We start from the raw sequence: 15241 nt of genomic DNA, 5'->3' as shown, positions 1-15241 counted from the left end.
ATTTTGCCGGGGGGGCCTGGGGGCGCAGGCCCAGCTGGGCAGTGCTGGTGCGGACCTGGCCTGAAAGTCCCCAACAAAGCCAGCAGCCGCCGCTCCTGAATAGCCATTTACACCTCTGTTCGGGGATTAGCCCGGGGCATTGTTTCAATGGGTAAGTCCTCATTTGCATCATGATAGAGGTGCAGCTTCATCAGAACCCCTCTGAGGTCCCAGTTATGTCCCCATACGTGTAGGTGGCCACCAGATTTGTTTCGATTGAGGAGGTGAAGGAATTAGAGCACTGGGCGCAGGGGTAGTTTCAATGCAGCGCCTCAAGCCCTGGCTGATTTTCGGGTGGTTTGTTTGCTCGTGTGCTCCCCACTTCCCGCAGAGCTCGAGCGATGCCGTGTTGCTGCTGTTTGCTTTGAGCAGCTCCGGCCAGGGGCTGTATTTTTCCAGCTGGTGCGATGGGAATGCATGTAACATACTCAGCCTCATGCCCTGCCCGCTGCCGTTCCCAGGCACAGCGGGATGCTGGCTGGACTCTCCCGGGCGCTGCAGTCAGTAGAAAGCTCGAGGGTGAGGGTGAGCCCCTGGCACTGGGTGCTGTACCCACGGGGACGATGGGGACCCTGGAGCTGCTCAGGCTAATGCTGCCTCCCTGCCAGCCACCTCGCCTCTCGGAGGGGAACAGGGCTGCCCACACCTCGACCCTGTCCCCCCCGTTCTCCTGACTGCCGTGCATCCAGCACAAGCCTCCTAATAATTGCAGTGTCGACTTGCTGATGGGCTCCTAACTGGAGTCAGGTGAGCGGCGGCGGGAGGCTGTTACCCAGCAGCTCTGCAGGAGCCTGTTGAGATTTGAGCCGGGGTCCTCGCTCTGGCGGTGACAAATGGCCAGCGCAAAGATCAGGCGGGCTCCTGCAAACAAACAGTGCCAGTTGCTAAGAGGCCTCCCTCCCCTTCCACTGGCTTTATGTCATCGCAGAGCTGAAATATGGCACTTAGGAGCGCGCACACAAATTGCTCCGACAAATACTCTTCCCTAAATGCAGCACTCTTTGCAGCCGGACTCCACAGATCCCTTAAGTGAGGTAAATACTTATTTCCAAGAACAAGCACATCCCCTCAGCTAGCGATGCTAATGTCATTTACCAGGGTAGAAAACAATACCCAGAAAAATAACTTCTTTGAGGTGAAGGAGCAGAGAGCATTGCTGAAACCCACGTGGTAACTGAACTGAGCTCAGAGGGCCCTCACCATCCCTCTGCATCACAGGCTCTCCGTTATGAGGCCTGGGAATGGCTTTGTAGCTTTAAACACAATTATGTGTTGGCCTTTAAGCTAGGTTTGTTGTACACATGTGATGGTGAGAGGATTTCTGGGGAGTCAGGAGGAAGGGTTGCCACACGGACCTGGCCCTTCCAGCCTACCAGTGGGGCTGGTTCCTGCCACGCAGCTGCTTTGGCCATGGTATGGCTGAGAAGCAGCTTCACCACGTGGATGTGAGCAGGCTCCTCTCTCCCTGTCACAAAGCAAAGGTGTGAGGTTAAACCTGGCGCCTTCCCAGGGCTGGGTTTGACCTTGTTGTCCTGCTCTGCACCTTTTGCAGAGAGATCGGGGTGTGTGGGCTGTGCCAGCACACACATTAGCCAGGAGGGGTGTTACAGCCTCCAAACTCATGGTGGCTGGCTGGGCTTTAAATAAAGATTGCATGTAATACCTGCTTTATTTTGTAGCTTTTGTCATCGGTCCAGCAGCCTGAAAGAAGGCGACCTTGAAGCATGTGAAGCAGTCGTCCTTCATCAGCTCGGGGCTTTGTCAGCGAGCGCGTTGAATGGATGCCGCCTACCTGAGAAAACACTCGATGCGAAAGGTAGAGCGGAGGATGAAAAGCAAACCAGGTATCGCAGGCACAAACTCCTGTGTGGGTGTGATTAAGGTTCTTTTCTTCCCTCCCCACGCCTGCTCTGCCTGTGGTGCAGGGAAAGCAGACCCTGGGGCCAGACCTCCGTGGCGCTGGAGAATAGAGACGTCTGAGGGCCGTGCTCCGCACGTGTGGCAGTGGCCGTGCGGCTTGGAATGAGAACATTACACACACTCACTTATTGTCCTTTCTGTGGTGAATCTTACTCTGCTGGGCAGCACTTGGACCAGCCACCCCCCATCCTTCCTGTCCGCAGCACCTCCCAGCCCAGGCTGCTCTGGCAGGGAAGGAAACTTACTAACTTCAGAGACCTCTTAGCCAGTCGTGTCTGTGAGCTTCAGGGCTCTGAGAGTGGTGGATGTAATTTTGAGAAGCAAATTATTTTTCTGTGAAGCAGAAGATGCACACAGGCTCTAAAAACAATAAACCACAGTTATTCAAAGCATTTCCTCTCCTGTGTGCATGGTACAAGGACAAGTGAGAATTGATTTTTTTTATATTATTATTTTTTAGGTCTCTCTTAATACAGTAATGAAAACAATTTCCATTCTTCCTTACTTAGCTTCTGCCTAGACCTTTCTCCCTGTTCCAGGCTCAGCAGTGCTCAAGTGTTAGCAGGATCAGGGCACTTATGAGCGCTGAAGAACAGTCAATTTGACTATACCTGGTTCTCCTTTGGAGGCTGCTGTGCTTCTGAGCACTAACACGCTGTTGAATTTCCTAAATGGTTTCTGTAGGGACAGACTCTTGTTGAGTTAATTGGAATTCACTCCTTTGCGTGTGAAACTTCAGTGGAGCAACTGGAGAAACAAACATCTTTGGCAAGCAAGGCTGCAGCGTTTCTATCTTCTGCTTTAAAGGAAAGGGCACTTGGGCTCAAATATAATAAAATAATTGTGGGGGGAGAACAGGATAAGCTTGGGGAGTGGGCACCCAGCAAGGCACTTGATGGGGCAGGTGGGGGGCTGCAGGAAAGGTTAACATCTGCAGATGGAGTTAGGGACAGGTGTGGTGATGATCACTGTCACCTGTCCTCCCCATGCTTGTGGAAGTCACGAGTGACGATTTACTTGTGCCACCTTTCGACATTTTAAAAGAAAAAGTGGGGATTAAGGACAAAACTTGTTGTGGCTTTACTCATTTCTCCAGACACGTGGAAGTGTGATGCCTGTCGTGTGCCAGGGGTGCCCCACTGATGGTGCTCACGTTTCTTTCTCAGGCCGAACCAGCAGTGGGACACAGACGTGCTGCAGCCTGGCTCGAGCAACCACAGCTTGTTCCTGGGAAAGCACCAGCTTCAGGTCACGCAGCAGGTGGTGGAGACGTTTGAAAGCCTACTGGTTTCCAGCAGGGAGGCGCAGGACAGCCAGGTTGGCACTTGCATCTAATAATACCTGAATTAATGACACCTAGAGAGGAATTTGCACCATTGAGATGGGCCCTGTGCTGCTAACACAACACAGTGAGTGGGCTTTCAGGGGAATGACAGTCTGCCTCTGTTAATCAGCCTCGGAGACCTTTAGGAGGTGGGTAAGGAGATCTTCACTTGTCTCAGGGCAAACACATACAGCACTTCATCCCACGAGCTAAACAGTCTCTTTGAGGTGTCCAGGAGGGGGTGTGTTTTCCACCCTTCAAACTAGTTAGTTATTTAAACAAGCTCACACACTTGCTTGTGGTGCAAATTTATCACGAGGCTTAGATCATCTGTCTTTCTCTTTGCCTTGGTAGCTTTTTATCATGGGTGATGTATTTATTTTCTAAAACAGAGTTATGTGTGGTACACTGAATATGCAGAGCGCTTTACAAATAGCAGTACACTCATTTTTTAAACGTTAATGCAAAAGGTTATAAACTAACTCTTTTCATAATAACAATAATAATAAAAAAAGTTGGCATTCGGTAGACCCGCGAGTGCCCTGATCTTTTTGTCACCAGCTCGGAGCAGCCAGCAGTGGGGACGGCACGGCTCACTCTCTTTGGGTTTTAATGCAGAGCCAAGAAACTGTTTGAACTGTGTTGCCACACTCTGTTCTAACTGCATTTGAAGCCAATAATGCAGGTGTAGGAGCTGAGCCTGTTGGAGCTTTCGGTCACAGCCAGGGTAACTTGTTTCTGTACATGGGTACTTTGTATTCTGTCCTGAAACGTTCAGAGTAGAAGGGATGGGCAGGGGATGTGTCGCTGTGCTGCTCACAGAGAAACAAATGTTGCTCAGGCACTTGTAACTGCATGTAACCACTCCTGCGAAGGCACAAGCCTTACGGGTGGATGTACGCACTCACAACCTGTTTGTTGCTACGTGTTGCCCACACAGGTACCTTTAACACTTACACTGCCTATTAAGTGCATCCCGTCAATTAAATGTAGCACCGAGGCACATCCTCTACTCTGTAACCCCTTCTGTCCAGGCAGGGGGCACAGACCAGGGGCAGGGGCAGTGACACAACACGCCTGTGCAGGGCCAGTTGCTTTGCCATGAGGATGTCTATGATGCAGTAGTGAGCTGTAAGCAACCTGCACCTCAGGTCTTAAACATTTATGACTCTAAAGTTTGTATTTTTGGCCCGTGTTGATGGTTTCTTTTTCTGAGGGCCTGAAGACCTGTCGGGGCCCCTGTGGAGGGTGGTACTGCACAACCAGGCAGCAGGGTGAAGGTGTGGGAGGAGGCTCTGAGCTCCTGACTGTACAGATGGGGCTGTGAGTCTGCCAGCTCCATCCCCATCAGCGCTTGTGATCCATGGAGGTGGTGGTTCTCCAGTGCCTTCAGCATCTCACAGAGTCTGTCTATCCACCTGCCCATCTCCTCATCATCGTTTATCACCAAATTCTCTTCTTACACTTACTTATTCTGCCAGTTTTTCTTCTTTCTCCCATTCCCCCTGCTAGGAAACCTGGGTATCATTCATGTGGGTGTGGGACAGCTGCAGGGAGCTGGTGTGGTGGGAACGTCTTTATGGGGCAGTGGAGTGGTCTCTTGCCCGTGGAAGCTGTGTGATCCTGTGCTCTTTCCAGCCCAGTTATGCTCCTGTAAGAATAAACCCTGCATGGTTCATTCCACGTGTTAGATGTCTTCATACTCCGATGGAGATGTCACCCACCCCGAGCTTTGGTTCTCCTGGTGGGAACCCTCCTCCTGCCCGGATTAATTACGGTGTTCCAGTGTGCACTGATTGTAGTTGGGGTGGTGGTCTGTGACTGTTTGGATGCTAAATGATACTGCACGTAGGTAAACAGAGTCCTCATGGTGCAAGAGATCTGCACTGAGATAAATCTCCACGTGGGAATTAATTTCTTCCACCAGCCAAGGTTTCCCAGTCCTGCCTGTAATTTAAGGTGTTCTTTACACTAAGAAAACAAGACATAAAGTCCCCATCTCTCAGATGAAGTAACAGGTTCCTCTCACTGGTTTTGTATAGAGACTTCCATGTGTAAGCTTAATAGGAAGAAATAAATTCAGTGAGCTGTTTGTTTTGGTTTTTAAAACCAAAATGTTGCTGTTCTGGGCTCCTGAATAAATATGGTTTAATGAGAGGGGGCAGTTGCGGCAGAATCAAATTTTCTCATGAGTCCAAAATGTTTTGGCTTGAGGTCAATACATGTAAAATAATTCACCAAACCTGGAGTTCTCAGAGATGTTGGGCCTCGTGGCTGACGGCTTAGTTTTTATTAACCTGTTAGATAATTAGAGCAGAAAACCCTGTGGATCTTAGGCTGGAGCCTGTATTTTGTGTTACAAAATAAACCCGAGGGGAACGCGCTGTAAGTAAAGGAGAGAGAGGAAGGATGCCCAAACAGCCTTTGCTGCTTTCTCTGAAATAATGAACACCAGGAAGGATGGTTTCTCCCGCTCTCCGAGCACTCTGAAGCCACATGCGATACTTGTAACGCAGGTGAATGGTAACCCAAGCAGCGCTTGCTCTCTCTGAAGCCTGCTTTTAGCCCAGCTGTATTTATGGTACCTTCAGCTCCCTAGAAAGGTCCTGGATTCCTGCTTGGATTTGTGCATCAAGAACAGGTTTAACTAGGGAGGTTGGAGTAGTGCTGCACAGAGAGCTGCCTGTACAGGCAGGAGGGAGCAGACTTTGCAAGCGTGCAGGAATAACGCAATTAAAACCAGACCTGTGCCTGGCTGAGCCCAGCTTGGGCAGGCTGAGTGTGTCTGTCTCGGTGGCTTTAAGCTGCAGCTGCTGCTAATGCAGCAGGTTAACCTGCCTTGCTGCTGTGTGCCTGAAACGGAGAGACTCCTTCTTCTTCTGTTCCCTTGCGCTCGCTGGGTGCCCCCTTCTCTTTTGCTCGCCTTGAATGCGGGAGGATCCAGAGAATTCCAGAAAGCCCAGTGATTAAAACGGTAATTCAGAGTTTGGGTTCCTTCGAGGCAGAATGCAATTCCTGAGCTAGCTGATAGAAGTCAGGGGTAATTTACCATCCAAGGAAACCGCCCTGGAAACAGATTACACCATGAAGTATACATTAGCCTAAATGTATGTTGGGAAATGCTCCCGAGGAAGGATAATAGGCCTGCAGCTATTTTTATTTGTTTTAATGCTGCAGGCTCTCCCGGTGCTGAGAGGGGCCCTTCCAGAAGAGAGTGGGGACAGGTCATCTCTTCAGAGTAATGAATCATCTCGCAGCTCGCCATCGATCCCAAATGACGGCAGGGAAATCAAGCAGGCAAAACACGCTCCCTGGCTCACCAGCGCGGGAGAACAAGGTAACAAGTGTTAGAAGGTCCAGCTGTGTCTCCAAGTTATTGTCCTCCTCTCTTTCTCTCTCTCTCTATATATAGAGTATCTTCTTTTCCAATCTGCAAGGGACTGTATTACAGCAATCAGCAAATTAATGTATATTTGTAACGAACATCAGGGGATTTTCTAAAATATCTCAGTATCTCTTGTGGTTCTTGTTGCCGCTCCAAATGAGCGATGTCCATTGTGACTCGTGTTTCAGCAGGGGTAGCAGAGCAAGCCCGTGGCACTTGCTGAAACCCATCTTGAGGTGTGCATGCCTTTTAAAAAAGGGCACCGTTTGGAGACAGTGTGATATATTCACTGCCTTTTATAGCAAAGCCAGAGCACAGAATGAATTTCAGAACTAAAAGGGTTCATGCTGAGAAGGGCACGTGGCGCGGTCTCCAAGCGTGGAAGGTGAACGCGCTTGTGAAACCCCAGTTAATTTCTTTAGATAAGGAAGTAATATATTAGTGCGGCATAATAACCGGCAACGGCAACTTGCTCAGCCTGCTGTCAGAGCATCCCTTACATCAAAGTCCAGAAGAGACAGGCAATTAGGTTGCAATGCTCTTTACACAGCAAATGTAAACAAACCGCTTTAGGCCTCCTAAATTCACGGGACTTTTATCCAGGGAGGAGACACAGACTTTGATTTAAACTCATTTTCTGCGGTCGGTATGATATACGCCGCTGCTGTCGGGCTGCCGGACGAGATCGCAGAGTTACTGTGGGCTGTTTGTTTCCTAAATCCCATCGGGTCTTAAATAATTTAAGACATTTGGTGAGCTTGTCCTTTTTCTCTGGAAGCTACAGAGAGGCAGGGTAGCCTCGCATGCGAGGAAAGTTCACAGTAGGCGCCTCTTTTAAGAACGGTAATGGATAGTTTAGATCAATAAACAAGAGATAACAAAAGTGAGAAATTAAAGGGAGTAGGGCTTAAAAGCAAACAAACCAGTCTGATCACTGCGACTTTGAAATGTGTTTCATTATGGTGTGTTCACATCCAGAAGTCACAAGCGGGTGTGAAGATGAGAGCAAGGAAGAAAGCACGGTCGAAAAGATTCCTATTACAGGTAAAAGTAATGGCTGCATATTAACCTCGAATCCAGTATTCAACTTTATTATATAATCAAAACATGGCATTTTAGTGCTCTGGGTCCGCTAATAGTGAGTAAATTCAGCTACTACATACTGAGCGCAAAGATTAAATGTAAGATCATAAAGTCCACGCTTATGTTAACATAAACCAAGATGGAAAATAACAGCGCCTATTTAATTCCTTGTAATCATGTTATACATTTAAACCATGTGAATATCCTGTCATTTAGCCTTTCAGGTCCCGGTATCAGTGTTACAAAGGTCAGTCTCCATGGGGAAGATCCAGTAATTATATGGCAAACTACAGATGTTTCTGATTTGATTCTTTTCTTTTCTCGAGTAATTGAATGTGTATCATTAGAATAAGCGCGGGGAAAAGCCCTGCTAGCTGGGAAGCCATGCCTTTGCCTCTATTACAAAAGCTGCCTGATAACACAAAATTTTTAGCAATAAGGCTTTATCGAGGCGTGTTCAGATCCTCCTGCAGCAGATGCGTGGGGCTCGTTCAGGATCCAGAGGAGCCGCTTGGTGCTGGGGTATGGATAAGGCGTTAGTATTCCAGGCAGGGCGCTCTGAAATGAGCCTCAATTTTCCTGGCCCGGATTTCTGTGAAGTGCTGGGCTGCTTCCTTTAGAAATGTAGATGTTTGGCTAAATATTTATTTATGCAGGTGTGTACCCCGACAGGAAGGTGCGAGGGCATCTGCTTATGCGACGCTCGCTGCGGCTCCTCTGCCCTTTTACGGCTTCAGAATAGCCTGTCTTTCAGAGGGCGATTCATTTCTCTGTGGAGGTTTTCCTCGGCTGCTTTTTGAGCCTAATTTGCAGCTGAAATGTAAAAATGTGCTGCTTCTGTTCCCAAATTATACTGCAGCAATAATATCCCTATGCTAGCCCAATAAAACTTAGATTTTTTTTTTTTCTAGAGCAGAATACTTCCCCCTTTCCTGCTTCTTTAAACACCCTTTAGTTGCACATGGCCTCATCTTTTAAAAACATGTACTGCAGAGATTTTTTTTTTTTTCCAGAGAAATTAAAAGCCACTTAAATCTTTTTCATGAAACAAAAACATGCTCCTCATTTGAAAATTAATCTGAAATTTAGCAAATCCTGAGACTGGCTCGATTTGATTTGTAACTGATGAGGACTGAGGTGTGAGGGTTAGGGTTTACATTCCCTGAACCACCGAGTGCCAGCAAAAGAGCAGCGTCGGGAATGGCAACTAATGGCTCATGCCATCATCAGCTAGCTCTCTTTTTTCCCCTTCTGTTTTGAAAGGAGAGTACGGGTTCTTGTTCAGGTGCTTTTGGTCTGCTTCTCCGCAGCCAGAGTCTTTGGGCTTGTCTGTACTGGCTTAGCTGTGACATGGTGGGGAAGTCTCTTCACAGCTCTTTCTGATGCGGACCCCAACGGGCTGTGTGGCTGGTTCCTGTGTTGGCTGGTCAAAAGCCAAGTTGTGATAGACGTCCCCCTTCCCCGCTTCTCCTGTACTTTTCAGGCCGAAGGGGTGTGCAAATACTGGTGCTTCCTATTTGTGAAATACTGAGAAACACACCCTAACCAAACACCGCCACACCAGTAACTTCGGGGTTTGAAATACGTTCTTCTCTGAATCTGCTTTATTTACTGATCTGTTGCATCGTGTTGCCTGTAGGCAGCGGTCGCATCGTCTCTAGGAGTGAGGCTTTTCATATCTCATTTGAAAGCAAAGTTGCTCCTTTCAGATGTGATTCATCTTCAGCCCATGATCTTCTCCGGGCTTCTTGTTCTCTTCTGGCTCCTCGCCCTTCCAGCCTGTCGCTTTTTTCCTTTCTGCTCATCATTATTTGCTGTAGACTGGGGCCCTGGAGCACCTAAAATTGAGGCAGCATCTCTGTGCATTATCTTTCGGGCTCAAATGACTTGTTTGGGGGCTTGTCCTTGGGATTTGGTTGGGTTTTTTTGGCATGAACTGGTATTCACTGTCAGTTCTGTACACGATCGTTTTGCTGTACAGCCTTTCTAAGCTTAAGGGATATACGTTTTAGGGTGTTTTTTCCAATAGCTGCTGCGTTCTTTATGGGCTTTAAATGCTGGTTTGGAATATGGGGCTTTTAATGGACTTGGCTGTGAGAATGGGGCGGGTGTGCTTCCAGGCAGGTTTCTGTGATGGCACTTTGCTGATGCTGCTGTAGTTTTGGGTTACTCTGCTGCTTCTGTTGCAGAAAAAATAATTTAAATACTTAGCTTGCTGTTCTGTAAACAATGCCCGAGTGTTGGTGTGCTTGCTTTGAAGCTGGGAGGGAAGGAAGGAGATAGCGGTGTGGCTCTGGGGCTGTCAAGCCGTAGCTGCATGGGGTTGGTTGGGCCCTCAAGCAGCCTGAGCTGGTGCCCACAACTGCTCGGCCAAGGGCTGGCATCACCCAGAGCTCTGCGAAGTGGAGGGACCTGAGTGTCACCTGAGCCATGCCCATCGTGGCAGGACACAGGAGCTTTCCAAACCCACAGCCATGCAGTGTGCCTCGTGGCACAGGGATGGCTTCTTGTCCTAAGCTTCTGGAAGGCCGTGATGTGATAATTGACTCTAAAGGGATCACCCAAAGAGGCCGCAGCTGTTAACAGCGATCCCGTTTTGTCCCAGATTATGTGAGGACAGAGGAGGAAACATGGGCTCCTTGTTTTCTCTGTGGAAGCTTTGTTATTGTGGGAGGACAGATAAAACATTGCTCAGTTTTGTTGCTGTTCCTGAGGTGGGTGAACAATGTGAGATTAAAAAGAGAGGATAAAATCCATGATTTCTTGTTCTGCTGGGTGACTGTTTAAGAGTCTCATTTACGAGTAGAAAACTGCTGGTTCTGTTGAAGGGGCAGGTTTGTTGTATCTTTTAACAAAAGCAGTTGTGTCTCTTCCCTTCATTTATCTCTTTGATTTAAATAGGTGTTTAAGCTATAAAGCATTTTAATAAAACTGGCATTGCTTCTCCACTCATCAGGCTTTGCTTCCGCAACATCTCGAATGTCATCTTCAAGCTCTTCTCCAGGTATAACATCTGTAATGGACAAATAAGAAGGAATAACCCTCTTGTGAAGAGGAAAAAATAAAATTAGCCCTCCTTTATGTATCATAAGGGAACATGAAAGGGTGCAAATCCAATTCTGGCTTCCTTTTTAGGTCACCTTTAATGAGCCAATAATCCTGGCAATGCTTTTCCCACGCCCACGTATCCTTCCTGGTGAGGTCCTCCTTTGAGCTTGAAGTTAAAAGGTTCCCGAGGTTCCACTTGGAGAGCACTAATAAAGGCATTAATAAGTCTGCCCAACTTTTCCCTTTGCTTGACATGAAACCTTCCACAACTGCTCTCGTGGAAAAAGTTCATCTGCACGGGATTAATCGCTGTGATGGCCATGCAGCTCTACCTTGGGACAGTGTAGGATCTTTGCTTACACTACTTTGGATTGCATGCTCCAGTAGATGACACTTCATGCTGCTTGACTTGAGTTCCTTCTACAGTTGGGAATTCTGGGTGAGATTCCAGTGTTCTGCTCGAGGTTTAATTGGGAGGTTTTGCCATCTCTCTGCCCCCAAAGGGCACGTCCATCTGTGGGATTTACAGGTAGCTGGTAGCTCCTCTCCGTATGCACGTGGTTTGCTCTGTCACAAGGGGAACTGCTGCATGCAAGAGCCCATGCATGGCTGGTGCTCACACCAAAGGTCCCTGGGCAGAGGCATGTGGAGCAGCTGGTTGTGCAGGCAGTGGCACATCTCCTCACAACCCCTGTAGCTCTTCACTGTGCTTGCTGGTACTCTGCAACTAGTGTTGGGGTTTGAAGTTCTCTGGGCAGGAACAGTTCACTACCTTTTCTGTCTCTCTAGCAGCATGGCAGCCCGGTCCTGTAAGGGCTTCCGAACACGAGTGCAGTAACTATTGCCAAGGTAACTGCACAGCTTGCAGGCTCAGCTCATCCTCTTCGCCTTCCTTTCAAGGCATTGTTGACTTTGAAGTCTGGTGAGGGCTGAAATACCCGAGCTAACTATTTGATTGGTGATAAAAGCACACAGAGAAAGCAGAGTCCCTTTTGCATAGGCTCTGGCTTGCCTATAGGAAGAAGATGCAGGCACATGCCTGGGTTGAGTCTGCAGAAGCACTGGGGTCTTCGGCCTTACAACCACCTCCCTGTGCATCTGGGATTGATGACTTACTGGAAATGATGGTTGGTGGCTCTTTATGGCTCATGAGTGGCACACAAAGTGCTCTTGTTCCTCTCCCAGTAAAGCAGCATGTACTATGCTGCTTCCATGGCTTCTGCACTTTGTTGCTTGGGTCGAAGCTTTCCATTTTGCTCACAGGCTGTACGGGCTGCATGTGAAGCCTGTGCTGACCATGGCACTACTGCTGCTTTCCCAGTCTGTGCTGTACAGACCAGCAGCACCCTGTGAGTTACCTTTCCCCTTGGCAGGCAGGCAGAGTTAAGCACTTGGAGATTGCTCAAGAGAGGATTTGGTGTCTGCTTGGCAGCACCACAACTGGATGAGTGACCGGGGCAGGCTCTGCCGGGAGGCAAGCCGGCAGGCAAGCTGGCAGGCCTGGGAGATTGTGGGAAGGTCTGCTGCTGCCATAGGGTATGCAGGAGGCAAGTCAGCACAGAGACACTCAGGGGAAGGACTGGGCTAATTGGCAAGGCAGAAGTGGGGATTGATAGCCCGGCATTGTATTATAATTGACAGGTAGGGCAGAGCCAGCCATGAGCGGCCTAAAGGGGAAGAACAAGTGCTCCGGGCTGCGGTTTGACACTGGGAGGGAAGGGGAGCTGGCGCAGGCACAGAAAACACAGAGAATGGTCTCTCAAGGCTGCTGTGCATGGGAAAGCCAAAGGGCAGCTCTGTAACAGCAGCAGCCTGGTTTGAGCTTTGGCAGAGCTGGCAAAGACCTGGCCGTCCGAGTGCAGCAGGGTACGTCTGGATGTGTCACTGCCCGAGGGGTGGGAAGAGGATTCAACATCAGCGAAGGCAGCCGCGCACGAGAGAAGCACTTCCCTCAGTGCGGATACCCATCAGCAGCCAGGTACTGGATCCCCGTGCGAGGTGGGGTTCCCTGTTTTAGCCCAAGCCAGAGGGAAGGGTCAAGAGGCAGCTGCTCAGCCTGTGTGCCACCCACCACACATGCTGCTGTCCCACAGCTCCAGAGCCTCCACCTGTTACCACTGGGAAGGAGGGAGCATTCTGTTTGTTAATGGGGTGTCGCGTTGGAACAGGAAAGGCGGTTAGTCCCGGTGACTTGCGTGGAGGCAGTTTGCTTTGTGCCCTCCTTTGCAGGAGGAGCAAGCCATGGACACGGCCATGCCATGTCTGAGCGCACATCCTGCTGCGCCTGGAGTGGGGCTGAGTGCCGCGGCCTTCTGTTAGCCAGGCATAACTCACCTTGGGCAGGGCTTTCTCAAGGCAGGGGAGTGTCCTGGTTTTCCTCTCTTTCCCCCTCCTGCTTTTCATGTGTCTTTTCTCTGTGTGTTCTCTGGGAAGCGGTCAGACTTTGTTCCGCAAGCGGGATGCTGCTGCCGGCACTGCACCTCGTGCCTGAGCAATTCCCTCCTGTGCCAGCAAGGTGTGGGGTGCCTGCATGAGGCCCAGTGGGATCTGTCCCGCTGAAATCCAGGTGCAGAGCAATGCAATCCACTGCTGCCACTGGTGAGAACATGTCCAAGGTGTACAGAAAGGTGACATTCTCCTGGGTTGCAGTGAAGTTGGTGACAATTAGGGCTTGTTTACAATTTCAGCAATACAGATACAGATACATGCATGCGCAAAGAAGCCTTTTAATGTGGGGTTTGTACTTGAGCATCGTGTTCTTCAGAACAGAGTACAAAGATGAGTAAGTGTGCTGTTCCAGTGAATGGATTCATTTCCCTCTTCTCTTTTTTTCTTAAATCAGTCGCTGCAGAATGGAAATGAGGAGCAGAGTGGGGGTTGGAAAGAGAGGGGGCTGTGGATAAAAGATCTTTGAACAGCCAAACACCCACCTATTTAAGTCATACAAATCCCAAGGTTTGTGTCTGCCTGGTGCAGCTCTGACTCAAGAGAATGGCTGAGAGTCTGACATATCAAATAATACCAGCACAACTGCAGCTACCCAAAATCATCTGCATTTAAAGGGAAGGAGAGTAAAAATACCCTCAGTTCCTGACCGCCCAAAGTAGATGAGAACTTGGGGATTAAGAGTAAAAAAACCTCTCAGAGATCCTTTAATATTCTCTTAAAGTGGCCATGATGTAACACAGCCCTCAAAAGAATCTCAGAGCTTGCTTTTTTGTCTAAAATCAGGCAAAACATGCAAAAATGTCAGTAACTCGCATGAAATCATCATCAGGTAACATAACTGATAGTGAGGGGGTCATGTTTTCTGTGGCTTTACCCAGTTTCCACGAGCAAGTGGTCTGGGGGCAGTTATGGCAGTGGTGTGGTGTGTGTCCCTCTCCAGGCTTCACCGCCGAGCTGGGAGCGTGGCTGTTCCATGTGTCCCTGTGAAACCGGAGCGCGTTGCTGCAGGCATTGCTCACTGGTGTAAGGTCCAGCCTCACTCTTTGAAAACTTCTCTTTCGTGTTCTTCCTGACCAGGTTGGGCTGCTGGTGATACCAGTCTCAAAGCCAGAGGAAGCCAAGAAATGCCTTCGGAAAGCAGCTCTTCATCAAAGGAAAGGAGTCCTCCCGTCTCAAGGTAAAGCTGTTAATTCCTTTAACGTGGGAACTGCTGCTGCAGCACAGGAAACACTGACAGAAAGTGACCAAAGCGCCGGTTATTTTGGTTTTCCCTCTGCCCAGGGTGAAGGTTGGTGTTTATGTTTATTTAGGAAAGCATCTTAAACTTCTGTACACCTCACAAAATATTTGCGCCCAAGCCAAGCATTGTTTTGCAGCTGTTGTTTTCTCGTTTTAAGACTCAATTGACATCTCAGTGAACCACAAATTAGCGTGTACAGCTGCTCTCAGTAGGGCTACTCAGGGGCCAGACAATGGGAGTTGTCAGGAGAGGGGCACACAGAAAACCTAAAGTCTTCACGAAATAAAGTGATGGGTTTCTTCTCCCCGTATCCGAGATGGAAACTGGCTGTAACTGGATAACGCTTTTCACGGGCTTGGCGTTGGGCTTTACATTTGGTGCTGGGGTATTTATAACACGCCTGCCTGGCTTTCAGGCTGAGGATGTTTAATTAATGGCCTTACTCGTACCTAAAGGGCAGCTTGTTCTGGGGTTTAGAAAGAAAGGAGTTGCTTTGTGGTTTGTCTCCAAGCTGCGGCAGTCAGTTCCCCCCGAGCAGCCCCGTTGGATGTTCCCAGCCTTGGTCCCTGGCACACAGCAGCAATCCAGTGGCAGCCACCGCACTAGTGCTCAGGCAGCAGCAGAAAGTGGGATCTAACGCCGGCAGCCTGGGAAATGCCAGCCAGGAGTCAGATCCTTCTCTGCTCATGGTAGAAGAGCCCAGCACGTGGGTGCTGCCGTGCCGCTGCTCCCGGCCCGAGACCCAGCGTGGGTA

The 15241-nt window shown here is 49.2% G+C and overlaps 1 protein-coding gene across 1 annotated transcript in view; it reads left to right on the top strand.

The window, feature by feature from the left end:
• Window positions 1-15241, top strand: part of KIZ (kizuna centrosomal protein) — a gene marked incomplete at its 5' end in the record, with an annotated part of 43562 nt that overhangs the window by 21143 nt on the left and 7178 nt on the right. The window contains 5 exon segments of the mRNA XM_084261146.1: window positions 1719-1883; window positions 3126-3276; window positions 6461-6620; window positions 7647-7712; window positions 14325-14424. Coding sequence (XP_084117272.1) covers window positions 1719-1883; window positions 3126-3276; window positions 6461-6620; window positions 7647-7712; window positions 14325-14424 — 642 coding nt within the window.

The sequence above is a fragment of the Gallinula chloropus genome (genome assembly GCF_964237585.1).
Source record: "Gallinula chloropus genome assembly, chromosome: 3".
Classification (NCBI taxonomy): domain Eukaryota; kingdom Metazoa; phylum Chordata; class Aves; order Gruiformes; family Rallidae; genus Gallinula; species Gallinula chloropus.
Note: the sequence above shows the minus strand (reverse complement) of the source record. Positions and strands in the feature narration are given on the sequence as shown.